This window comes from Chanos chanos, chromosome 3, assembly GCF_902362185.1.
Source record: "Chanos chanos chromosome 3, fChaCha1.1, whole genome shotgun sequence".
Taxonomy (NCBI): Eukaryota; Metazoa; Chordata; class Actinopteri; order Gonorynchiformes; family Chanidae; genus Chanos; species Chanos chanos.
The window spans coordinates 50038547-50065961 of NC_044497.1; the positions used below are offsets into that span (position 1 = coordinate 50038547).

The 27415-nt window shown below is 41.1% G+C and overlaps 1 protein-coding gene across 1 annotated transcript in view; it reads right to left on the minus strand.

The window, feature by feature from the left end:
- Window positions 1-6352: 6352 nt before the first annotated feature.
- Window positions 6353-27415, minus strand: part of vav2 (vav 2 guanine nucleotide exchange factor) — a 125093-nt gene continuing 104030 nt past the window's right edge. The window contains exons 6-25 of the mRNA XM_030769286.1: window positions 25770-25868; window positions 24187-24255; window positions 23839-23939; window positions 17172-17271; window positions 15310-15405; window positions 13871-13939; window positions 13545-13631; window positions 12711-12796; window positions 12452-12584; window positions 11434-11543; window positions 11242-11343; window positions 10589-10681; window positions 9731-9893; window positions 9377-9448; window positions 9195-9247; window positions 8901-9017; window positions 8695-8782; window positions 8443-8566; window positions 6598-6752; window positions 6353-6460 (exon numbers count right to left, since the gene is read on the minus strand). Coding sequence (XP_030625146.1) covers window positions 6413-6460; window positions 6598-6752; window positions 8443-8566; window positions 8695-8782; window positions 8901-9017; window positions 9195-9247; window positions 9377-9448; window positions 9731-9893; window positions 10589-10681; window positions 11242-11343; window positions 11434-11543; window positions 12452-12584; window positions 12711-12796; window positions 13545-13631; window positions 13871-13939; window positions 15310-15405; window positions 17172-17271; window positions 23839-23939; window positions 24187-24255; window positions 25770-25868 — 1965 coding nt within the window. The 3' untranslated portion in view covers window positions 6353-6412. The remainder of the gene's footprint in view (window positions 6461-6597; window positions 6753-8442; window positions 8567-8694; window positions 8783-8900; window positions 9018-9194; window positions 9248-9376; window positions 9449-9730; window positions 9894-10588; window positions 10682-11241; window positions 11344-11433; window positions 11544-12451; window positions 12585-12710; window positions 12797-13544; window positions 13632-13870; window positions 13940-15309; window positions 15406-17171; window positions 17272-23838; window positions 23940-24186; window positions 24256-25769; window positions 25869-27415) is intronic.

Sequence of the window (27415 nt, forward strand, 5' to 3'; positions counted from 1 at the left end):
TCAGATCATTCAGTGGAGAGAGCTAAACACTTTACAGGTGCGTGTGCGCGCGCACACACACACACACACACACACCACATTGCCAGTGTCCATTCTACCCCTCATGCTAAATTAATTTCAGCTGTTCTATATTCTGAAGTCATGGGAGAGGGCAGAATTTACCACTGAGCAAAACTTCTGTTAATGTGTGTGCATATAATCAATCTTTCACAGAACTGAAACTGAAGAAGAGGAAGAAGAAGAAAGGAAACCAGCACAACTGTTTACAGTCCAAAATATTATTTTATCCTGTAGTTACCTCACTTGTTTTGAGGAGATAATAAGTCCATTTGCATTAATATTAGTAGGACAGTCAGTATTTTCCAATGCTAAACGTGAATGTTTTCTACTTCGGTTCTCCGAGAACATAAAATGCTCTGTCGCAGAAACAGACTAATGTAATCCGCCAGTTTGTAGCAAGCAGATTGTAATGACAGTTTAACTAACATAACAACTAATGTCATTGCATGTTAGCCAGTGTCAAATAAAAATATTGTCTTAAGAGTCATAAACTGATATTAATTTCCATTATGAACGTAAACTGTGACGAGAACACAATAGATGTTGTCATGTCAGCCGCGTGACAAAAGACTCACACGAAGACTTCGTAATAGAGTAACCTCACCCGAAACACTCCTATGGTTTTGCTAGCAATGACCAAATAACTATATAAACGAGAAATGGGAGTCATTGTCCTGTTCTTTTCCCACAAAGCAGCCTAAACCAGTCTTCAAACTCTTAATCAGCATATATCAAGCAATATGAGGAGCTTGACAAAACCCTGCGTTATAACGCAGTTTGTATAAGTAGAACAACCTCGTCCCACTGTCGACTTTTTCCAGCTCCATTTACAAATGGGGTGCGTTTGCTCATAATGAGACAAAACGGGTCATTGATAACATGTCAACTGGACAACTTTAAATGGTGCGTAAAGGTTTTTTCAAGTTGATGAACAGACAAGTCACCACCAGACCGAACGCAACAAAAATGAACCGTATTGAAATACATAGAAAGAATTACTGTGTTTTACTTAATGCTGTAGTCTCCTAGATCACTGAGATACGCGGCTCCGAATATTCATGACGCTACGTCAGAATAACAGAAGACTGGAATACCTGCTGTAACTCAGTTGATGCTGGCGAAGACAAACCATGAACGTCTAAGCGATGTCCTGCCCTCGTCTAATCGGTTGCTGTAAAACTGAAGTAGAATTAACAGAACAGTGTGCGGTAAAAGGTGCAGCTGAATCGAGTCCTTCCTCTGAATGTACAGACTGCTACTGAAGACGCACCGGAATCCCGAGAACTAGACGTTTAATAGAGGGGAGGGAAAGAAGGCGCCGACACTGATGGGTGGAGGGGATTTGAAGAGAACGATCTTATAATCGCTGCAATTGGAATGAATAATGAAATAACATAATGTCATGTTTTAGGGTTAAGTAGTCATGAAGCTGTACAATGCATAATTTTGGAAAATGTCTTCATTAGGTTACCTTACCACAACCGTAATGTGTCTTTGTATTGTGGTTTGTCCTACACCCTTCCTTAGGTAAACGACCCCACTTAACGTACTTTTCCCTCACGAGCACAAATAGTGCTGTTTTGTTTAGAAGAAAATCCCGGGACTGCTTTACACTCAGAAAGAATTGCATGAATAAACAAATAGCCTTAGGCATGTTTATTTACCCCACCCCAGACACCCCCCCCCCAAAAAAAACAAAAGGAAAAGAAAATCCCTTGCTGAACACCTTTGTCGTTTGTTCTCTGAATGGAGCCACAGGTCTTCCTTAAACTCTTATGTGCAGTACTGATACAGGTTGTATTGTTTTGCTCCGTCCTCAGAGCTTCCTGATGACAAATGTAAATGGTATTACTTGACATTTAAGCTTTAACTGCTGAGGTTCTAGGACAGACTCCATTTGGATGTAACTGTATTCTTCATTGATAGACAATCAAACATAAATCTTTTTGATGGGCATGCCTTACATATTGGATCAACTTTAATGGCACTCACACAAATTCATTTAGAAAGAGACGCATTCAAACACAAACATGTTGTAAGATTCACCTGCCTATTGCCTGATTCCCATGCCCCTCAGTCACATCACCGTCACTGACTGATATTCCCATGCCTTCACCGCTATAAGCAGCACACATCTGGGATTTAAATGTTTCTCCCACACCATACAGTGTTCCTCTGAGCCACATCCTGCAATGATAAACAGTTACAATTACAATCAGGCAAACACATTCAATCCTAAGGTTTCTGTTGGATTTAACAATCCAACAGAATCTTTAAGATCTGCAAATATATGCTTTGAAATATTTTTTTTTCTCTGTAATTTTTGTACATTACATGATTTTGCAATTATCTTCAGTGGCAAAGCTTCAAATGGTACACAGTCTCTCTGTGTTTTGAACCCTCTGGCCTCATGAAAAAGCAGTAATTTGAATTATGCATAGAAAATACAAAAATCATAAAAATGTTAACAAATGCCACAAAATACTGACTTTCATTAAATATTCATAGCTGTTGTGCAAGATAGAAACAAAACATTTCTCAAATGAGGTATGCTTGCATATGCCAGACTGTATCTGAATGACAGGCTGAAGTCAGAAAAGGAGGCCGTTATCTAAAACATGACCCAACTCTGTGTAAAAGTAAACTGAGATGATTTATAGTGTGAAAGTCACAAACTGCACCATCAAAAGGACCAATCTGTTGGAGAGAACAGAACACGTGTCGTTCCTATTGGTCTGACAGAAAGCACATTTAGTTACTCTGAGGTCAACTATGAGGTAGGTTTAGAAGAGCAACATGATGCAGCAGTTCTGAATTGGTACTGCACTAATGAAAGCAAGTGTAATTTGTCCAAGTCAATCTTAATCTGTCAAAAATGAACACATCCCTTATGGATATTTATTTTGGTTATGGGAGGTTAAGTCACTGAACCCTTTCAGTTGTCTCTTGTTACTCAACTGTTTAATAGATCCACAGCCTCAGCAATGATTTTGTTCAGTCTTGTCTGTTCTTTATCTGACCATTGGTTTGTATACAAATCTTTCATTAAATTCCTAACATCAAAACAATTAACCTGATATTATACATGATCCCTTATGGGTTAGTGCATTTGCAAAGCAATACAAAGGAACCATCAAAGAATGATAACAGGTGAAACAAACAAACGAATCTATGAAGATATACCTTATAAGGCACCAAAAAGGAATCTTAAATGGAATACAATGTCAGGTATTGTGGTAAGAGAGAAATGTAATATTGTTTATATGTGTTACACTAGGTATACGACAATATTTTGCATTTGGGTTCCCTCTAGTGGTTCTATAAAATACTGATATCAAATTGTGGCGTTCATTTAGAACGAACATGTGTTGTCACAGTGATTCCTCTTTAGCCGTTTCAGAAGTCAAAACAGGTAATAAACTTGTGTTTTTAAGAAATAGAACTATTCGGTTATTCACAGGTTATGTCCACACACACACACAGGTTATGTCCACACACACGCACGCGCACACACACGCGCACACACACACGCACATGCACACATTATATTACGTGTCATTTTGGAGTGTGGCACAGTTTGACCAGTGCATTTAATATTTATGAACACGAATTTTGCCCTTTTAAATAAGCGGAATGCTTTGCTGACTGCCCAGTGGTGCACACAAAAATGTCAAATGAAAATCAAGCATTTGGTGGGATACGAGTCATTGAATATGTTCCAGCTTAAAAATGTGACCTCAATCAGTGTGTCTTACTGTTTCAAACATAATGGTAGAGAAGGTAAGAGTGTATGAAACCTTAGTTTGAAAAAAGGATAGAAAGACATCGAAGAAAAGATAAGATTTTGATTATGTGCATTACACCAAGCCTTCAAGAATAATTATAAGCCGTTTTCAGAAAACAGAATATACAATGTTTGATGATGGCAGACACTTCTTAGTTTGATTTCACAGACACTGAACCAGTTGCATAAAATGCTATTAAACACTTAATCATATTCACAACTATTGTCTTTTGGAGTTTTGTTGGATTGTAACAAAAACACAAAGAACTATATTCATATTCCATATTCAAACCTCATAAATAAGAGGCAAACCATAATTACGCAAAAGGAAATATTTATTTAATCATAGACATCAGTTTGGAAATAACTGACAATTCAAAATAAAAGTACACAAGTTCTTTTTTTTTTCTCTTTAAGGACTTACCGACGGGAGTTGTAATATCTATGACAACATGCAATGGGTTTTTGTCCACTACACAAAACAGCAACTAAGCCCCCTAACGCCAGCATGAATTTAGCCTGAAATCCACTTCTTATTGGGTGCATTTAATGGGCAGACCCTTGCAATATACACATTATATTCAACAGACACCCATCACTTCTTTTTTTTTTCACAAAATAAATCTTTGTCAGTCATAGCTACAGATAATATTTTCAGTAGATTACATGAGGGACTAAAGTCAGTGCACCCACTCAGAGAGATTACTGGTACTAACAACAATACCATTTAGTAGCAACCAACTCCAGGATTGACCTGGACACTTAGCATAATGAATTTGGTGTACTCCTTTTTCTACCAGACTTAAAAAAACAAAAAACAAAAAAAAAAACATAGGACACAATAACAGATTCTTTGTTTCAGAAGCTCTGAGTCAGTGGTGTTTCTGTGACAGTTAACACATGGTCAACAGTTAATCTCCTGTAGTGAAACTTTTTCTCAGTTCTGAGCTCTCGTGTCCTACTGTAAGGGTCTCTGACAGATAAAGTGCACTTCATGGCTGAGGCTCTTAGGTAAAGCCGGGGGCTCCTAGATCACAACGACAGTACAGGGAAACCTGCTGTAAACCAATCATTTAAAAACTAATCACTGCAGCACCAGGTCTCCACATTTTAATAAGGCAAGATACTGTACAACCACAAAAAAACTGTAAAGGAAGAAAAAGATCAAATTACAGATGGCAGGTAAGATTTCCGTGAGTTAAAAAAAAAAACAACAACAACAACAACAAAAAAAAAAAACACAAAAAACAAATAAAATCGTTTTGGCAATGTAAAATTAAATATTTGTCCTTTGTTTTTCCAAGAAGTTGAAAGAACTGTATGCAGAAAAGAATGAACTAAAACAGCCGCCGCGTCCTACTGGATCAGTGCACAGGACTGCATTTTTTTACAGACTGTCAGTATCCCTTTTCTCACCTGTGTCCATGGATGGAACATGCCAACACTGCTTAAGACAGTGTCAAAGTCAATTTTGCCTCTAGCAACATTTTTATTCTACGCGCACTCCAGAAAGCTACCTCTTCAGACGGATAGAGCTGGTGCTGTAAAGAGTGTAAAGATTCCCATCTTGAATATTGGGGTTGTGACACTGGAACATGGTGGACACTCTGCACAGGATCTGGCAACCCTCTCATTCCATATCAGGGGTGATCATTTTCAGCCTTGCCTCTCACTGCAGTCTCGCTGGAGAGGTAGAGTAGGGTGTGGTTAGAACGGGTGCAGCGCCCTGTTGTTATCTCGTGCGTGATCCCCTGTTATCCACTCCGTTGTCTGAGCCCAGTTTCAGGGGAGGTTAGGGCTATAGGAGAAAAATGCTGTGTGACTGTGCCCTGTCTGTCCATAATACCACAGCTAAGTTCTGTCAGCGGTGACCAGATTTTTAAAGGCACAGTGTAAGTGGACTGGACAGATGTGTGTGTGTGTGTGCGCACGTGTGTGTGTGCGTGTGTGTGTATGTGTTTGTCAGATAACTTCTTTTCCACCTCCTCTGTCGGCCCTCAAGGCATTTCAAAGCATGACTACTAAGGCAAAATTCTCTCTGCAAACGAAATGCAAAGTGCATCTTTTCTTCACACACATACTTTCTCTGCAGATGCTGTTGAATTCACTAAACTTTTAACATTGCACTTTTTTTTTATCATAGCTATATCTCTTCAATAAATTATCTATACACTTCCCTCTCCCCCCCACCCCTCCCGAAACATTCCCATAGGCAGACAGCAAACATTTATTGTACAACTTAAAGGTAGCCAGTTTATGCTTAACCCTTGACCGGACCTTCACTGTTCACAGTTTCTGTGCCAGCCATTCCAACACAAAGGAAACAGGTCTGAATCTGTTCTGTTTTTCTTCACAGAGATAAGATGGACGTATTCCAAAGAAGAAGAAGAAGAAAAAAAAAAGCAGATTCATACATGGCAAAACAAAAGAGGAGTACAAATGTTCACTGTAAAATCAGCTTTCAGCCAAAAAGTATTCCACAAGGTGTTTCCATGGAAACCAAAGAGTCCTCTCAGAGGGATATGGATAAGTGTGTTCTGATTGGGGAAACCAGATGACATCAGCACATCACTGCACGCCCTCCTCATCAACGTAAGTTGAGGGAAACCAACCAATCTACAGAGAGGAAACATTAGCAGTTATGCCTGTGGCTAGTTTGTAAATAATCAGGAAAAGCATTGACATTATTTATCCGACTGCCCCCCCCCCCTCGCCCCCCCCACCTCCCCCTGTCTACATGCTGCTCCTCTTACCCTGCCATTGGCTTCGCCTTTCCACCAGCCTTGGTCTCCTCCGATCTTGCTGTAGATCTTCACAATGTCCCCCTCTCTGAGTGACAGCTCCCTCATGTCACGGGCAGCAAAGTTATACCTGGCCACCGCAGTGCTGACAACTCTGGGTGTAAAGACTATGTCCAAACCAGCAATACAATCAGATCAGCAGACACAAGAGAAAAGACTTAGCACATAAAGAAAAGATTACTCTTGATAAAAGTGTATTACATGATTAAGAACATGCATTTTAACTGTAGGTGAGCATATGTGCAGGACCCAAAAGGAGAGGCAGGATGCAGTGAACTGTTGCCCATTACCCCAGACCCAGGATTTCTCATTCAAATATCATACTGTATATGATGTATGTGTACACCAACAATCCAAATTTCTAATGAAAAGGATACAGTAGATGTAAAAGATCCCTAAATCTTAAAAATGAAACTGTAAACATGACACAACGAAGGAAATGGCAAGGAAAGCAAAATAGGGATATAAGCAACTACAGTCATGAACCAGAGAGAGAGAGAGACAGAGAGACAGAGACAGAGACAGAGAGAGAGACAGAGACAGACAGACAGAGACAGAGAGAGAGACAGAGACAGACAGACAGAGAGAGACAGAGAGAGAGACAAAGAGACAGAGAGAGACAGAGACAGAGACAGAGAGACAGAGACAGAGAGAGAGACAGAGACAGAGACAGAGAGAGAGACAGAGAGAGAGACAGAGAGAAAGAGAGAGACAGAGAGAGAGAGAGACAGAGAGAGAGAGACAGAGACAGAGAGAGAGACAGAGAGAGAGATAGAGAGAAGGAGAGTCTAAGCAGTACCTGACCAGAAGGGAGCAGAGCTCTGAGAGGAGAAGTTGAGACCCTGCGGACTGAGGAAGGAGAAGTTGTAGGAAGAAGCACATGTGGCGGCTGAGACAGGATGAAGAGAGAGAAAGAGTGACAGGATAAAAGAGAGGAGAGAAAGAATGCGGGAATAATATATAGAGAAAAGGGGGAGAGGCAGAGGAAGGAGAAAGACATCAGAGAGAATGAATCTCAGACAAAGGGCACCGAGTTTCAAATAAGTAAGGAGAAAGATGCTATCACCAACAGATCTGTGTATTTTGAATATTTGTTTGCATATGTCAGTAAGCAAACACATATCAAAACTTACTGCATTGCTGTTAAAGATACAAGAAGTACTACAGAAAGAGCAGGAGAGCAGAGAACCTACTTATCAGTTTCTAACTGTATTCAAATGTTCAGGGCTCGTAGCTCTGAATCAGACCTGGCTTTGTGCATAAACTACCAACATTTTCCATAAAACACACCTCTTCCCACATAGACTGTCTTAAAAACAGACCAGTGCTGTCTTTGTTCATTTCTACGAGCCTGCCAGTTAAAAACTCTCTTTGACTAAAAAACTCTCTTTGTAGTTCGGGGAATTCTGTATGCTGAACAATAGCATCACAGTAGGGTAGAACAAACAGAGAGTCATTTATAATATATGTCTAATGCTGCAGACAGGAAGACACAACCTACTGACCCGCTTGGATAGAGCTCTCGCTGGCACAAACTCTAACTAGTCCTTTTTTGGGGGCCAGGGAGGATGCTGGCTCAGAGCTTAATCACGCCCTAGCTGATTGGCTGCTTTGTTGAAAGGACGTACAACATGGGAGGGACGCAGTCAGGGGCTATGACTCATTCATTCATTCCCATTCACAGACCAAATTTACTGCCGTCAGCAGAGAGGAACTCTCTTTTTGGTTTTACAAGCCAGCAATAACAAAAGAAGAGAGGAAGAAAAGACAGAAAATATCGAAAAGGATTATGTTTACCTGGGGAGCGGGTGCTAGCACGAGAGCTGGACCGTTCTCTGGATTTGTAGGGGTATCGTAGCGTCGTGTCCAACAACTTAAAACTCTCTTTTAGAGAGTGAGACTGATAGTATTCTACCAGCTCCTGTCATGGACAAACCAAAGAATAAGAATTACTAACAGCTGTTGTAGCTGACAGATTTTAGCATGTTTAGCAAGTTTTAGCAAAAAGCATTATAAATATCCCACTATTCTGACACATTTCCCTCTTACCAGGAGGCTATCAAACTTCTTTGCTTCCGTAATGTGAATCCAGTTGTCTTTCTCAATGACTTTAATGTGCTTTACTTCATCATTGAACCTGTGGGGTATAGAAGTGCTCGAGTTTAAAGTGTTAGCTCAGATGGCAGAGGAATTATATGAATCTCTGAAAGAATATTCAGATGGACAGTTTGTGCCAGGCAGGGAGAGTTACTTACTTGATGCTGATGGCGAATCTCTCTGCCTCTGCTGTTCTCTCTCTTATCAGGTATGTACCACTGCTGTGGGATTTCAGCAGGTTATCTGCCTGCTGGCGCTCCATACTGCCTGCAAACCTACGAAAGACACGACACGGTCTGTCAGGCCTTAGGCTTCCACAAGGTTTCCGATTCAGCTTCCTCAAAAAGTTGTAATTTTTTCAGTAAATATGTCAACATCGCTATGCTTGTGGTGCTTTTCAAAGTCAACGACGTAATTAAAAAAAGATATTTCCTCTGAAATCAGTGGCCCACCATGGATAAACGTAGTAGTCTGTTTCTCTTGATGACTGACGGCTGGGGCAAGACTGAAAGGGCTAAAATGAGGAAATCAGCATAGAGTGAAACAACATGGTGAAATATATTGCAAACATTTTCACAGTGTCACGCATCTCTCCACATAACTCTTGTTTTATCATTAAAAGTGAATATTTTACCTTAGGGTCTAGACAAGGCTTCACACTTGAACTTGGAAAGTAGCCACTCTTTTGGGTTTGAATGAGCCTTCCCTAAGAAATAGTCACAAAGTATTAACTGCTGATTGATGACAATTTCAGAACAGTTTTCAGTGCTATTTCAACTTTTTAATGACATTTTTAAAGAGTGCTTTAAAATGCCCGCAGGTTAACTCCAAGGCAAAGGTGTGACATCTGTGTCTTAGTAGCACACGCCACTGAACACGTTCAAGAGAACAGAAAGGTTAATGTAGCATGGTCCTACAATATTCAGAGATGTGGAGAAAACTATGAGATCGTAAATGCTGGGTCCCTGCGTAAAGTTATGTCTTATACCTCCCACCAGGAGGTATCGGGCTCTCCTTTCAGTAGCTCAATGGTATCCCCAGTCTGGAAAGTTAGTGCTGTTTTCCCAGGCGGGGCTGGGGTGCCGTGGTAATTTCGGATGGCCACCATCTTCGGGCCTTCGTTCATGAGAGGCAAACAGATTGGCGTTAAACTCCCAATAAGATTCACGAAGTCTATGACATTCACAATAAATATGTTTGCCAAAACCTATCTGTAACTCAGTCCTAAAAGCGGAGTGGTTTTTGAGCTTGCATCAACATATTGCATCAAAGAAAACAGCAGATGGCAGTAGAGAGCTAGAAACTTTCTGTATTGATGTGCCGCGTGTGCTGTGGTTTCTAAATTTTCCCAACATGACACAAATGTGTTAAAATGAACTGGATCTAAGAATCAAACAGAATTCATTCTTACCTGACGAGGGCAGCCCAAGCTCCTATGAGGAACAAACAAAAAAAGAAGACCAAAAAAGATATTGCAAATCAGAGGCTTATTCTTATTCTATACACACCAACCAGAATAAATACAAAGGCTTAAATCAGCTCAGAACTGTGCTTCAACAAATTGGATTGTGTCAGCTGGTCTGTAGGAAAACTTGTAATTAGCTGAGATGATAAAGAACATATCAGTGACTACTCTAATATTAGGTATTCGCTAATAACAGATAAGTGTTGGTTGGCTGATGAGGACTTACTGAGTCATGAGGACCTGAAATAGAAAGAGGAGAAAAAAAGAGAGAAGAACAGTCAGTTTGGTAGCTAAGCTCCTTTAATTACCGTGTATTTATACTGGGTCCTTTAGGGAGGAAAAGCGCGCGTGCGTGCATGCATGCGTGTGTGTGTGTGAGACATACTTATTTTACAGATGGTGATGACCTCCAGACATTCCTTATGGGCACCTGCCCCACAGCGGGAACAGTAGTAGCCCTGGTAAAAAATTCCCCTGAGAAAAAGAGAGAGAGAGAGGGAGAGGGAGAGGGAGAGGGAGAGGGAGAGAGAGTGTGTAATAGCAGTTTAGTGAGCTCAGCTTAGTGCTGGCTAAAATCCAAATAAAAGTCTGATCACTGGCCAATGAGGAGCGCAACATTATGCTCATGTCCCATTTTCCTGGGGTCACGTAACAAATCTACTTCAGTGCCTGTTTCACCATTCACCACAATGCATTCATCAAACATTTACAAAGCCAGCGCGCTATTCACCGCACACTAACAAATCCTTTTCATATGGTTTAGAAAAACGACAGCGTTGAAATGTAGCATGTCACACTGGGCTACTGTAATTTGCAGCAGTTGTGCAGGGGTCCTTGCTATATAGACTAATTTAGGTCAGACATGGTACCGGTTTATAAGGGTCAATAGAAATGACTGTGGGCAGCCCTTGTCATGGAGGTCAGCCCAGTAGCCCAGTAGCCCAGTAAGAGGACTCAGATCCTGTTCCAGTACAATAATTATGCTCTGTAATTCTGTAAGAGGAGCCCTAGATTCAGGTTAGTACATCACTTACCTCAACAGCATCTTACAGGCCTTACAGTTGGTGTTTTTCTCGAAAGTGTGCATCTGAAAGTTATGCTGGTTGGCTGTGGCTCGCTCTGGCTTGATGTTTGACCTGGATGTAGGACAGAATGATAAAAATCAGACCGTTTGAAATGGTACGTGGTCTTAGGTAGGTGTATAGAGCAAAGTGCTGTTCACTTACATGGCCATTTCAAACTGCTCCATCCATTTCCTCTTTGTGTCCTCTGTTTTACAGAAGAATTGGAAGCCCTGCTTCCCTTGAAGATGAATCAAATAAAAGCCATAGGACCACTGTAAGGGTTGAAAGAGAGAGTGTGTTTGAGAGAAGAAGGGAGAAGAAGATGGAAATGGAAAGACAGAATAGATAAAGAATGAGAGGGACAAGAGTGGGCAAGTATAGCACTGATTTTTGACCAGTCTGACAAACAACAATAAAATCTGTCTAATCTCTGTCTGAGAAAATACTATTTACAGTAAACAGAACTAAAGCCTGATGCCTGACTGACAACATAAGACTACATATATATATATATATATATATATATATATATATATATATATATATATATATATATATATATATATATCCCCCTGTGTATATATCTGGAGAATATATGTGAAGATTTGGAGGCAGCTCAGGTATTACAATATCAGAAGAAAAAAGGTAGGCAGTCAAAGCAGCTTTTCTCTACAATTCATTGGAGAAAAAGAGCAAAGATTTGCATCATCTTACCATTTTTCCACTTGACTGGTAAGCATGCAAAGGGAAACACCAGAGAGAGAGAGAGAGAGAGAGAGGGGGAGAGAGAGAGAGACCCAGTTACACATGCAATCACATACAACATGCAGAAATTTGGAGTGTTAGAATCGGAGAGAATGCATGGCAATTTGAAACTGATCACATTTACATGCTCTCTAGAGCACAGGACAGTCTGTAAATTACTCATGACTGGCCTGTTTGAAATCACAAGCACCATGCCTTCTGTTCAAGGACAAGATTACATTAGCACCATCCATCAACAACAACTAAAAAGATGAAGTACATAATTTGAAGAAATGCATTTCTGTCTAATATTTCTTGCACATTTTTTGTAAACTGTTCAAAGCCTGAAATGAAAATTAAGAACTGACTAATTTTCACAAGGAGTTTTTGAGGCTCTGAACTTGAAAGCTTGTCACCTTTTTCCTGGAGCTCTTACCTTTTTCATGTCTCTGTTGTTCATGGGATCGTCTGACATCTTGTAGAACTGAAGTTCTATGGTTTCTTTCAGCTCATAGTTGTAACCTTTCCTCTTGCACACAATCACCACTTTATCAAACAGGAAGATGTACCTTGAGGAGAACATCATTTATCAGTTGTGAGTACAGTCTTCATGCGGAAAAACTAAGACAAACCTTTCTTGAGTTGACAAGAGGCCATGGTGAAGTTACAGCCTGGGATGAAAGCGGCTGTATTACCTGTCCTGTTTGGTTCGGTTCACAGCAGAGCACACTTTAAGTTCTCCATCTATCTTCGGCCTCCCATACTCCTCCAGTTTCACCTGCTGCTTATGACACACAGACAACAGTGGCCTCAACAAATTAACGACGTTCAATCCTGACTTAATGTTATACTACACAGAACTGCCTCATGGCTCGACTACTATTAAGGCCGTGTACTCAGGTATACAGTGTAACCACACAACCTCCAACACGGTGATATTCACGGCATAAATATTAGATAGAGCATAAATATTAGAAGCAAATTACTTCTACTGAATTTGGTGTTTTGACTATGTGAATAGCCATCAGAATTCACAGCACAGTCAGCCACTGTGGCTTACTTGTGTGAAGACCTTATAATGCAATATTCCCTCAGGTATCATGTGAGAAGTATGGAGAATGTTCTCACTGGCTAATGTATCTTCCCACAAACTTGAGCTGAACCACAGACCAGTGCATAAATAAAACAGTTGACATGGCGCTTCAATGTTACTGTCTCCATTTGCATAGATGTCAAAGGAGACACAGATTTCCATTTTCTCGTCACACAAAGCAAAAGCTGTGCTTAGACAGAGAAATGATTCAAGGAAAAAAAAAAACTGCTGAGGCAAGGCAGGTGAGCATTTTATAAAGTGGATAACACACAAAGCAAAGAAGAACATTCTAGAAAAATCCTGCCCGCAGCAAAAGATCATCACACCACGATCACCATGTAAGATCACGAGTTCTTTCATCGGACGCAGTGAAAGGGGGAAAAAAGTCAAGGTGTAACTGTGACTGAAACTAGAATTGAAAAGAGCAAATACTTACGAGATTCTCTATTGAACTCTGAAATTCACTTATTTTCTTTAAGGTCTCGTTGTCTCTTTTCACTTCATTGATGTACATAGCCAGATCCTTGAGATGTCAAGAAAACAATGATGACATTTCAGAAAGCTTTTCGAACAAATTGAGTCTGATCTCTTCAAGCTCAAACATCATTCAGAAATCTTTCTTTTCACATCAAAACAAAGCTGAAGTTATCAGGATTTCACTACATGGCAAGTTAAACTGTATAACTGACATCCTGTTGCTTGCTGATTAGTGAGATGTTATTAACTGGTGAATGGAGGTGTGGTGGACATGATGAGTCATACCTGCATGGCCTCCAGGGCCTCTCTGAGCTGCTGTCTCTCTGGTGGGTCAGTAGAATGACTCAACAGTTCCTGTAGGACAGAGCAGAGACAGCTGTACCAACATATACAGAACATACTCTTCACATAGTTTTGGTAACAGCACAAAGAGGAGCTCTCACTGTATTACCAATGCAGAATGTCAGTCAAAATGTGTAGCATCTTAATGACATAGTAATATAACATGACAGGCAGCAAATTCATGTAAATTTCATAAACAAATTCAAAAGGTAAGCCTCAAAAACCTGTTTTCGCCAATGAAGTAAACACAATGAATACTTCATGTATGTACCAGAACTTCAGAGCTGACTGAAGCTATTTTAGGACCAGTTTAGTCGCATTCTCTGTTCAAAGCAGTTCCAAGATTTCACTTGGGCCTAACAAAACACCACAGTAAAAAGCATCCAACAGTGACAAGAAAGCAGAGAACTGAGTCATCATGAATTGTGCTAACATGCTAAAAGGAGAACATGAGCTCTCACATAGCGTAAGGCTGCCGTAGTGATGGGAGAAATCTGTACTAGAGGCAGTGCTGCGAAGAGAAATGCCCAAACGGTGCTTCACAATTCCTGGACCAGAAATGCTTTGGCCAGAGGAAATTCCACCCAACCACATCCTCACCATGTTTATATACACATTAACACACATATATACTGTACTGCCTCTCTCTCACTCTCATGCACACACACACACACTCCCTCTCTCTCTAACTTGAGGAGATACCCTGGGGCCACATGTGTATGGATGCTCTAAGCATGGTGTTATGGGAAGCAGTGAAATGGGCTGCGTGTAATGTGATTTTATCATGGCTGATTTAAACACAGTGCCACTGTAACCTGGGGGGTGGGAGGGTGATCCAATCAGAAATACGTTCCTCCTTCAGCTCCATCCTTCAGTCCTTCCTATGGCCCAGTCAGCCTCCCTTTATTTAATATTGATCAGTGTGTTTAATTAATAATGACCCCGTGTCGTTCAGGGTGGCCCGTTTTATATGTGGCCGAGGAGAGCTGGCCAAAGCAGGTTTTACTGAGTTTATGTGAGGCAAAACCATGTGAATATTTAATTGTTCTATGCGCTTGAGGACCAGAGGGGTAAGGGGACGGTTGAGGACCTACCGTGAGCTGCATCCCAAACTATCACAGTGGTTGTCACAGACCTCTATCAATCACAATATTTAAAAATGAATATAAAAACATATGGGATCATTTTCTGTGAGTAAAGTCTGTAGTCGTATTTCGATGTATGCGTGGTATACTGAAGTCATGTTTTGCCATGTGAAGAGAAATGTGCTCACACTAAATATAGGAATGGGGTGACTGTGTTTCTTCCTGTATCTAAAGGGCAGGCTCTATTTCATTAGCTGCTTACAGTGACTTTGGTGGTAAGATGTCAAGGACACTTACTTTCAGTAGAAGGTGATATTTAAGGACTCTCTGCATAGGGACGACCAGCAGATCCTGAAGTTTAAACTTGCCCTCCTGAACCTTCATGGTGCACTCCTGCAGTACAGCAATAAGAGGTACATAAGTGACATATTAAGATATTGACGCTAATTTTTGACCTAAACTTGCACCTCTTACACATGGACAGAAACAGGTTAGAGGGTAAAAAGACCTTTTTGTCTTCTTCAGTTCAGTTCTGTGATGACGAGTTACACCAATGGTTAAATTTAAAAGACAATGTCTTACTCATGATTCATCTAATCTAATGTTTCTATCCAATGACCAATCACAATGCTTCAGATCAGTCATTTCGACCATTTACCTCAAGCACATTTTTGTGTCTTCTCTAATCTAACATACACAAATCTAATATCAAGAGAGTTCTCAGGACTTTTTTATGCATGGATGGAACAAGAGCCTTGTTCTGCAGTCCTCCAGTAGAACTGTCTAAAACATACAGATTGTCAATTCAACAAAACAGAAGTTACACTGGAAAGCTGAGTAGCATAAAAAGACAAAGAAAAAAAAAAATCAGTTTAAATATAGAGTTATTTTTTCAGCATGCTACAAAGATAATATTACTGTGGATTACAAGTGATCTGCTCATTTATAATCTGCCTGAACTAACTTGATGTAAAGCACGCAAGGAAAAAAGGCGGAAAGTCAATCATTCTTTGTATTCATCAGTCTCTTGCTCTCCCTCTCTCTGTCTCTCTGTCTCTCTCTCCAAAAGTATGACTTTAATCCATTTACTACTCCTCCAGCTAATACTCTGAGGGCAAGACTCAAATGTGCCTGCATTGTGCCCAATTACAAAGCCTTCCTCATACATCAGATAAATGACTGATAATAAACAGCATTTGTCAACAGCTCTAGACACAAGCACTGTCACTGCGATTTCCTTCCTGCTAATCTCCTCTAATCCTCCACACACATAATGGCCTCTCAAGTCTTCTGAGCTAGATCTTTATTTTTGGATCTTTTTAGGAAGACTCGTCTGAGTGGAGCACACACTCTCTCTCATACGGGAGGGGGGGGGGGGGCTCTCATCTGAAGCTCCTGAATAACATTACCAGATTGCTAAATTAGTTAACATCCCAAAACTGTCAGCTATAGTCTGCTGTGGGCTACTGGAGCATGGAGTCTGGTTGGAGAGAGGTCCAAGAGAGAGGGGGGGGGGAAGGAGGGAGAGAGAGAGAGAGAGAGAGAGAGAGAGGAGAGAGAGAGAGAGAGAGAGAGAGAGAGGGAGAGAGAGAGAGGGGAGAGAGAGAGAGAGAGAGAGGGAGGGAGAGAGAGGGAGAGAGAGAAAGGGAGAGAGAGAGAGAGAGAGGGAGAGGAGAGGAGAAAAGGAGAGGCATACAGTGGTAGCATTTTTAACCGAGCAGAGGGAGTTATGGTGCGGGGGCACACAGCACAGCCTCAGGCCAACGCTCTGGGCAACAAGCACCGTGGAAAACGACTTGTTCAGTTGGTAAATAGGTCAGCGCTATTCCTAAATCTAAGCCCTACAGAGCTGCTATGGATTGCTAAGATTATGGATTTTGATTTAAGGCTGTCACATCTCATTCAAATACCATTTCTGTAGTTTATGTTGTAAAAGATTTTACACATGAACAGAAAATCGAGATAAGAGAGATTCTGGGAAATGATAAAATGTGATCTTGGATTCAAGCCAAGTCTTTGAAAGCTGAAATTCTCATGCGATGGCATAACTGAAAAATATGTGCTGCTCTAAGGTAGTTTTCCAGGTTAAACAATAAGATAATATTGCCCCTGTTTAGTTTCAAGACTGAGGGCCAAGTTAGAACAAGACACGTTTTTACCTCCACTTTCACCCTGATGTCCTCTCGTGTGGCAATGAGTTCATCCAGTGTCTTCTGAGCGCTCTCCATGTGGCTGCAGTACTGGCCGTAAATGAGCAGCCTGTGGAGAAGAGCTAGGCTCATAATCAGCATTTTTTACATAGATAAATCAACACATTCAGATGTCAGCACCATCCATTGGATTTCCAGCTCCTGTCGGGTGTATTCGCCTTCGGTTTCTCACATACGTATCTATGAGGTCACACAGAAAGGGAACCATCCATGACTAAAAACACCATTCAATACCCATAAAAAAATTATCTTCATAAGATAGATGAGGAGATATACATGCTCAAAATGGAGTGTTTGTGCTGAAATAATAAAACGTCACCACAAATGAGGCTGCGTAAAAACGATTTTCACTACATAAAGAGTCATAACAGATAAAGATGACAGGAAAAAAAAAGATAAAGCTATGACTTGTTAAATAAAGACACTCTGACTAATTGATTTGAATAAATCTTTTTGAAGGACTCTCTCTTGAAGAAAAAAAAAAAAAAAAAAAAGAGAATATTCAAAGCACATTCATTAGAGTTCACAATGGACCCTTGACACAGATCCGCTCATTTTGGAGGCAGTTCAAAGTCGTTTTGCCTCAAGGATGGCACCACCCATGGCACAGATTTTTCGCCTCTGATTAAAGTAGGGCATTGGCATGGTTGGAGACGGCAACCCGTGGACATTTTTGGCAGCCGTGCCTCTTAATCTTGGTCTTGCTTTAGAGCAAAGCTGGCATTATGAAGTATAATCACTGCTTCGGGAAGATCCTTGATGAAGATAAGTAAAGTAGCAGCAATCGGTCCAAAGCCCAATGACAAAGCAAGTATGGAAAGGTGGCACAGATACAAGATCTCTTTTAAGACTGCATAAATCTGTCCCCTGCAACAGCGAGAGGCTTCATAGCCAAATGCGCACGCTATCTGAATTTCCTGACAGGCAAATGCACAGCAAAAGACTACACGACATCAAAAGCTGCTAAGGATTAAATTCAAATGAAGACATGATGGAGCGCAGCTTAACATGGTATGGAATCAACACAAATACAGCACTCTGAATGTCGAGTAAAACCTCTTGTTTACAGATTGACTGCACAGAAGATCCACGAAGATTAAGACATTTAAGACACTTAGACGGTACTCTGCATCCACTGAGATGTCGTGGTTTGTGTTTCTATCCTTTGATGGAGCGGCGAATCTACTGCAACGCAGCGCAGTTCAAAACACAAATCCTAGGAGAGCCTGAAGACTTCCCGGGGTTCCCGCTGCTTGTCTTTCTGCCCGGGCCTTCATGCCCCTGGGCTAACCAGACCTGATTAAGGGCTCATTTGCTGCAAAAGAGATGCCTCTAGTCCTCAAGGAGAAAAGCTGATGAAGATTAATGTGAGTTCTGTTCAGTGATGAGACACTACGTGGATTGGCTAGCATATTGAAAATGCAAGGCCAGGTGTCAGAAATTAACTCTAATAACACATGTCAGAGACATAATTGAACATGAAGGTCTTTTTTTAAGAGTCAATTTTTTGGATAGAATATTTAAGGTGGATCTTAAGGTAGACTGACAGGAACGTTATTTAAAATATTGTCTCTGCCAGATGTGACAGGGATAAAATATAAGCCTGTCTCTAGAGCTGACTGCTAAGAAATTCCACTGAGGCTCATTCTTACACAGACAACTTAAGCATTAGATCTGATTATGCCGTTGTATTAAACACACATATTTCTATGGAAATGTAATTATTCAAGATTTTGTTAGGTCCTAATGATACTGAAGTTGTTTTCTCTTTCAGTCTTTCAGTTTGTTGCAGTATGGACGCTTGAGGTTTGGGCTTGAGTGTTTAGCTGCACTCTGTATTTAATAAAAAAGAAAAAAAAAAGAAAAACAAAGCGTTCTGAAAAGACATGAATAGCAGTCACCTTCACATGTATTTCAGCAAATAGTGGTGACATAACAGTGTCAAATTTAACACAACCTCACACATGAAAGAGCGAGAATTTACATAGCCAATAGTAAGGCCACAGTATGTTCAACTGGATAGAGGAGAGGAGGGGGAGAGCGTGAGTGACAGAGAAAAGTATGACTGAACGCAGCTTGGAGGGGTAAGAAGGTCGAGGTTAGGCGGCGTTCACAGCAGGGAGCCTTCTTCTTTTACGCCAATACCAAATATATGACCTCTCCACCCTAAGGCCAGTTCAAACAAAAATACTGCCTCACACTGTACTGCTCTACTGACAGCAAAGGACACTGGGACATGGGGGAGACACTCAGGGAGTTCTCCATTTTTTTTTTTTTTTTTTTAATGCCCAATGTCACAACATTCAGAGAGCAATCTTAAAATAGTCTTTCAGAAGAGGATCTTCAATACAGCAATGGAGAAAGGGTGGTTTCCCACGAAAGTGGAGATCAGGGTAAGAATGACTGCGCATCCATTAAAACAAGTCATCTGGGTTTTAACACTACATGGTCCATCTCCTGGTCTGTAGTCCGCATGTTAAAATAAGTTTTTGGAAATAACTTGATGACAGCTTGTATGATTGAGTGGCTGTTCTAAGTTGGTGGATTTTATTTAGTTCAAGTCCAAACCCTTTCACAGACAGTCTGAAGTGAATGTGCTAGCAGAAATGGAACTGATCCATCTCTGAGTCACTGGATGTCTCATGGTTGAATGACACCATACACTGAGGAAAAAAGAAGAGGGGGAAAAAAAAAGATGTAGTTGGAGTTGCCAAGGAAAAGATTTCATTACAGCCTGTGTACATGTTTTTTTTTATCATTCAAAGTTAGTCTAATGTGCTTAGTAGGACACATAACGATGGAGAATAGAGATCATTAAAATGCTATTAATCATGTATGCTCAAACAAAATAGGAGCAGAGAAGGCAAGAGTCAATGGCCATTAACATCTTGAGACAACGGGGAACGCGTTTTCTGGGAAACGAATGCAAAAAGCCTCTCAGTCCACCCTGCAATGCTTAGCTTCCACTAACACCCCAAAGGCAATTTACATGTCAAGCGCAAAAGGTGCTAAAATAAAACAAAATGTTCCCATCTGTGTCGCAACTGTCCGGTTAGCTTTGAGTGGGTGTGTGCATTAAGACATACTGCATTCTGACAACTGTAATGGTGAAAAAGTTCAACTTGTCTCTGTTCCAGCAAGAGTTCAGGCCAGTTCAGTGGGGAGAGAGAACGGAAGGGGGGGCTGGAGGGGGAGGAGGGAGGGAGAAGAAGAGAGAAAGAGAGAAAACCCCCCCCCCAAAAACCTCTGTTCCCTTAAGTGTGAACATTCCCTCGGGTTTGAGCGTTTGCTACCATTGTGTAAACATTCAGTCTTTAAATTCATCTCTCTTCCGGTGCCAGTGCTAGGCCCACTGACTTTCTCATTATGGGAATGCTGTCATGCATGTTATTTCACAGAAAACACAATTTCGAATAAACGCTCCCCCACCTCCCGTTTGTCCCTGGAATACGAAGCGGGCCTGTCAAGGAAATCTTACTGCAAAGTAGAAGTGACAGCCTCAGTAGAAAGGTAATCGTCTTTGACACATGGCATTGAAAGCCCCTCACCTCTGCTTAAACACAACCAGGGCAGAGCAAATGGGATTTAAGTTGTACAAGCTAATAATGTACTTCTGCACTATATCTTAACACAGATCCAAGAGAGCCATAACTTAAATGAACTGGTTTTGAAATTATTTTTTGATACTTTCAGACCGCTCGGTGAGTTCCAGCCGCGGTGCCGCTGACCTTTCCGGAAACAACTCTACACTTGACTGTAAACAGGAATCTCTTCCTGCTGGGTTTAAGAATGCTGCAGAGACACTTGGAAAAAAAAAAAAAACACTGGCATTTTCACTTTGGCATTCAGTGTGTCAACAACCTGAAAAGCTTCTCATTCATTCCATTCAAGAGCAAGCATTACTGCAAAAGGTCACTGGGACTTACACGTGGAGATAACAAAATTAATTAAACTGCAGCTGGCCCTTGACGCATTCAGAGCTGATGATGATATTGAATGGGAGGCTGGTCAAATCCCCTGGCCATTTCTCTCTTTGTATTGAATGTAAAGGAGACGCTCAATGTTTTATAATGCAACAGGCAAACATGTCAATCACATTGAAAATAGCAGAGGCAGATGACACAGAGAAGTAGTAATGAAATGAATTATCTGCCAAAAATACTCAGCAATGTATTATGTCTAATGTCACCAAATGTAAATATTCCCATTCTCTGTCATGTGAATATGTCATAATAACCCCGCGGATGACAGGGAAAATAAAATATCCCGTTTCTGTGGTTTCTGACGTAGAAAAAGCTGGGAAAAAAGCGTCTGTGTTTGGCACAGCGCTTCAGGACAAACAAAATTTGTTTAGATGTTCCATGGTTTACGTGCGGAGAGTGGAACACGGTTTGGAGCAGTCACGACTAGACCGTCAGTGTCAGCAGCTCCAGCCCTGGGAGATGAGGAAGTTTTACTCTTTGGTCCCTTTAGCACAGGTGACAAAACACAAGCAGGACCCCACACAAAACAAGTTCAATCAGATTACAGACTCAGAGTTAGATAAACAAAAGAATGTGGGGGAGATAGGCGGATCTGTCAGCAACTATGCCGACCTGACCAAGAGCTCAGTAATGAGCCAATTACCTCTGCAAACTGACGAACAGAAACAACGGGTCCGTCCTTCTTTTTTTTTTTTTTCAATAAACCCTGCCTATGTGTGTGATGAGTTTAGATTCTGCGATATGAAAGAAATACACACAAACTGTCTTATGCGCATACTCACACACACACACACACACACACACACACAGACACACACACACACACACACACACACACAAAATTCAGTAAAATTATAGTCATGCATGTTGAACAGTAAATAAATAAATAGAAATAAAAATGAAAAAATCTGAAGAATGGTTCCAGAAAGCTTGCTGTCAGCACATATAATCATTCTGAAAGCAGAATCTATCATTGTCACCACCTACACCACAGCACGGTGCAAATCTGTGTGAGCAAGCAAAAGCAATGGGCTCGCTGCGGCTGGACTCTGAGGTGGAACAAACTCGCAAAACTCCTGCCCCTTATCAGTACCAGTGAAGTAGAGCCTTTCAGCCCACTACACCACAACACCACATCATGGTTTTCACTCTCGTGTATCGGAGGCCTTGACCCGATTAGCACACGACAGGCAGGTAACGCAAGCACTGCAAGGTATATGCGTGTGTGTGAGGGAGCAAGAGGAGCTAGAATCAGTCTGAGAGATAAGAATGGTATGGAGGACATGGAAGGAAACAGGAAAAAGTTATTACTACTTTTCTCATATTAACTTACTGTAACTGGAAGGAAGTTTGTATGGTGTGACTTTGCAGTTTAAGTACTCCAAGACTTCCAAACCTGAGGGTGGCTAGCGCTATGCTAGCAATGATTCATGCAGCGAGTCAACTAGCTCCCATCTAATTCTGTTTGTTCTTTGCTATCCCTACATTAAATGCAACATCATGGATGGATAAAGAAAGACGAGAGAAGGTAACTAAGATCTCTATCTTAGATCTCTATTAAGATCTCTAATGCAGCCGCTGTACATGCCCCTCAGGCCCAACACCTATGCCACGAATAATTATTAAAAATACTCATCAGACTAAAACACACATTACATGCATGCCTGTAATTCTATATGTGATGAGAGTGTATCCGGGAGGAACTCTCCCTGGAACCAAGCTGCTGACAGATTATTTAAGAATGTGGACTTACTGGTAATTTTTTTTACATGTAGACCAGTAGAGAGCCAGGTCTTTCATTTGAATTCTCACTGCCTGGCTTCTAAATGGAGGAGGATCACATGTTCAGAATGTGAGTGGTTACTTAGATTCTCCGTGGGAGAGTGTGGTTGCAGGAGAACCATTGTCAGATCCATGCTTATTAAAACAGTGCTTGAAACAGTATAGGTTTGATCTCAGAGGAAAAGCGTAATCACATCGCTGTGGACTCAGGTCGTTGATATGTGCATGCTTGGCTTTATTAAGCCTGTATATAATGTCACTGGGGAGGTCCGGTTAGAGTGGCTCTGTGATTGTGCTGAATGTGGCAGAATTAGCCACTTGTGCCGCGTTACCTGCGGAGACAAGGTGAGGGAATAGTGTGTCTACATAATGGGCTTATAACATGGCTAAAAGTAGTGAGGCATGGTAAAAATGAGCTGACAACTGCTATGCCTGTCACTTAGTTTCATCTCGATGCAGCTCAGTCCGAGAAATCTACACTGAGTGTCTGCATGTTATCGAGCTTATTCAGCGCTGGTCTCAGAGCCAATGACCTTCAACATCTCTGGTGTAGACGTCCCCACCCTGTGGCTGGACAGACTGCAAATCAGCTCGAGGAGTGGAGGAAAACATGTTCCCAGAAATTATTCCAGAAATATCCACCACATAGTAGACAGAATATGCTCACAAACATTACAATAGTTGATGACTCGGCCTGAAAACTTCTACTTAAACACTAAGTCAACATCAAAAAAAAAAAAAAAAAAAATCATTCAGGCCTAGCTGTGGAACAATGTGCTTACTTAAGCTTTCTAATATATCGTTCAGTGAAAAGAAAAAAAAAAAAAGGACCACAATTCAGGGATACTGACCTCTCCTTGAAGTCCAAGAAGATCTTTCCTAGGCCACTGCCTCCACTAACCATGTTCAGGTCAATGGCCCTCAGCAGAGCAAAATGAACCTTGATCACATCCTGCAAGACACGATACAATTATCCTATGCATTAACATTCAAGAGGATCATATTCATCATTAGCAATATGGTTATGAGAGAAATGAGGAAGAGAAATGACTCTGCCAAGATCAACCATCTGTTCGTTCCCCAAATAAGTTTAATCAAGATAAACAAAAACAAAAAACAGAGAGAACACACAATATGTCTATGGATCTATGAAATTAATAAACTTTTTAAAATACATTTGTACGTGTAATCGTACGTACCTCTAAATTTACAAAAATGGCCTCCATGTCCTGTGGACTTAAAACTTGCTTCAGTGGAATCATATAATTCTACAGGAACAAAGGGGAAAAAAAAACATCTTTCATCGGTCTCACAGTCCCAGTAGCAAGTCACATGATTCGGATGATCAAATTCAAAATACTTTAGCAAGTTCTCAGATATCACTTCAGTAAATTACTCATCACACAAGTATAGCAGGTTACAGAGAACTTTTACACACTTGAGATCTCATGCCAAGAAGTGTGGGGAATACAGTGACGAGGAGAGAAATACATGTGGTTTCTTTCCACAATGTGAATTCTGGCAGGTGCCGACAGTTAATGAAATCCTAAAAGTCACTTCAACAAGTGAATGGCTTTGATAAATGCCTGACATGAATGAAACGATATGAATTCCAGTACAACACGTGTTAAAAAAGGTGTGTGTTAAATGAATAAGAAAATGACAAAATGAAAGTGCAAACCCGCACCAGTCTATTGTGCATCAGCTGCCCTTTATTCATTTAAACTGAAACAGGGTAATAGAGCATAAGACTAATATAAAATGACAGCTTTCGATATCCCAACAGATCAAAGCGTCCTTGCTGTAACATAATATACTAAAAACACTGTGAACGCACAGTTATAACAAATTCACTACTAACAAATAAAAATTAAACACTGGATAACATCAATACAAGCAACATAAACCCTGAGCAATCATCATAAATGGATCAATTAATGTGTCCCAATTGAAAAATCACAAGAATGTAAGAATGTAACAAGGTGATTGCCTAGGAGAGCATTATACACACATTTGATTGGATTGAGAGAAATGAATACACCTTTGATAGGGGGATAACATGAGTCTGTTTGTTTGCCTTGCAGAGTAAACAAAGCTCCTTACATAATGGAGTCAGTGAAGCGGACGATCACTGAGTGTCCAGCACAATGGAGAATAATCACTGTTCTCTGGAGCAAAGCTCTTCTGTTTTATGACATGATTATAATTAGATTGTTAAAATTTGTGTGTGTGTGTGTGTGTGTGTGTGTGTGTGTGTGTGTGTGTGTTAGTGTGTTTGTATGTGTGTGTGTGTTTGCAGACTTGTGTGTTTCTTAAATTAGCAGTGTGCACTTTAATTTGAGAGGCGGCAGAATCTGTGTCATGGCCTGGGGGGGGGGTCAATCCCGTGCCATGCCAATATTATTGATCAGTTCTGCTGACATTTCTGTCTTCCAATCACACTGCCAATGTTGGACATTTTTTGTACTGTAACTGACCTCTGGGCATGAGAAGGGGAAAGGCAACCCAATACATTGCCTCTAACAGGCGGGGACTCCTCTCACTCTTTGACCTACAAAACTCTATATAGTTTGGCTGTGAAACCCTCTTCATGTCCTCTGATTATATAGCCTGGATGTCCTGCTCCCTCTCTTTTTGTACTGTCCTATTTTCCTCCATCTTTGAACCTCTTTCCAGTATATCTACTACAGTCCATGTCTGACTCACATATTCCCTTATGTTTAATCCTCTGTCTTTCAGGTATTCCATGTCCTTAAACTCGAGTCAGCTCTCTGTCACGCACCTTTTCAATGTCTTCTAGAGTCTTGTAGTACTTTGCTTCTGTCTCTTGAATCTCCACCAAACAGCAGTTCCTTTTGTCATCCTCTGTCATCCCCATTTTCTGTTTGGGGTTAGAAAAAAAAAACACACACACACACGCCACATAACTTTGATTGTTAGCAGGAACCAGACGCTTGCACTGCGTTCTTTGAATGCCCATGGCACGTTTCAAACTATTTCTGAATGAAAATTGTCAGAAACTAGACCAATGGGTTCAAAGGGGGTGAAAAGACACAATTATCTAGCTAAACACGTAACACGTTAAAACAGGACACAAACAGTATTCCAGAGCTGAACAAACATTCAAGTACGCTTGTCATTAATTTTCTTTATGTTGCTTGCTTTGTAGCGTAGCTTCACCTGCTGAGTTTATCTCTCTGTTCTCTGCCTCTCAGCAAAGCTGGAAACTCATTCACCCAGAACAAAAACAAAAGGGCTCTTCGGGAGAGAAAATGCTACAAATGTGGTTCTGATGAAACTGTTTAATTAAATGAGGCTAATTCACACCACAATAACAAAGCAACTTGATCTAATAGAACGTGATGATTCCGATTAAATGCAATGGCTTTGCCCCGCGCTATGATGTAAACGATTTTGGAGGGGGCTTTTTTCGGCGAACGCCGATACGAGCTCTGAAGTTGAAAGCAGGCACGTTTGCTTGTGGCCCAGCTCTAATGAACATCTGTCTTTGTACCAAGCTAAACATCTGGGGCCAGCATTTGTACAAGCCAATGCAAACGCCATCTGCATCCAGAGTCGTTTAGCGGTGCAAAACAATCGTTTCATTAAGAGAGAAGGGAGAGACAAGCAAAAACAAACACAGACACAGATCTCATAACTTAAGGAGGGCTTAACTACGCGGTGTGGCCCAAAAAATTGCTAGATCATTGGTTTGAGAGGGGGGGGGGAATAAGATGCAATTTAAGAGCTGGAGGAGAAAGAAAGAAAGATCTGTGAGATTTACAGACAAACAAGACACATGTGAAATCCCAGTGACATCATAATCTCCGGTGCCTTTGTCAGCAGTTGGGAGGGCAGGGATTGGTACAGCATCTGGAAGTGATTGGAGATGTTGATGATCATCTGGGACAGTGGGGGGTAAAAAGATAATAACATCCACAGACAGTGGAGTGAGGATTTCAGCTCTGTCTCTTCCTCTCTTCTCTCTGTCTGTCTCTCTCTCTCTCTGTTCTGGGGCTGTGTCTGTGTCTGGGATGACTAAAGCACTGTGTCACAGACAGGCTGATCTAAGGCTGATGTGTCCTCGCTCTTGTCTCACTGAAAGACACAGTGCAAAAGGATTAGGCTTTTTCTCTCATGGCCATGGGTGGAGAGAACGTGGGGGGGGTGGGGGGGGGGGGGGGTTGCTCTCTCAGTGGGGAGACATTCCTCCCAGACAGGTTTAAAATAACTCCAGCTCTAACACTCACAGCACAGCAATTTTTACGGCAGGGGAAGAATGAGGAATGTCATTACCTAGACACCCTGCTTTAGTCTTCCACTGTGCTTTGACAGAGCGCACAGCCTTGAGTGTTCTCTGAACTGTTGCTTCAGGAAGCCTATATCATGCTATTTCTGAGAGGAGACCATCACTGCCAAGGGATAAAA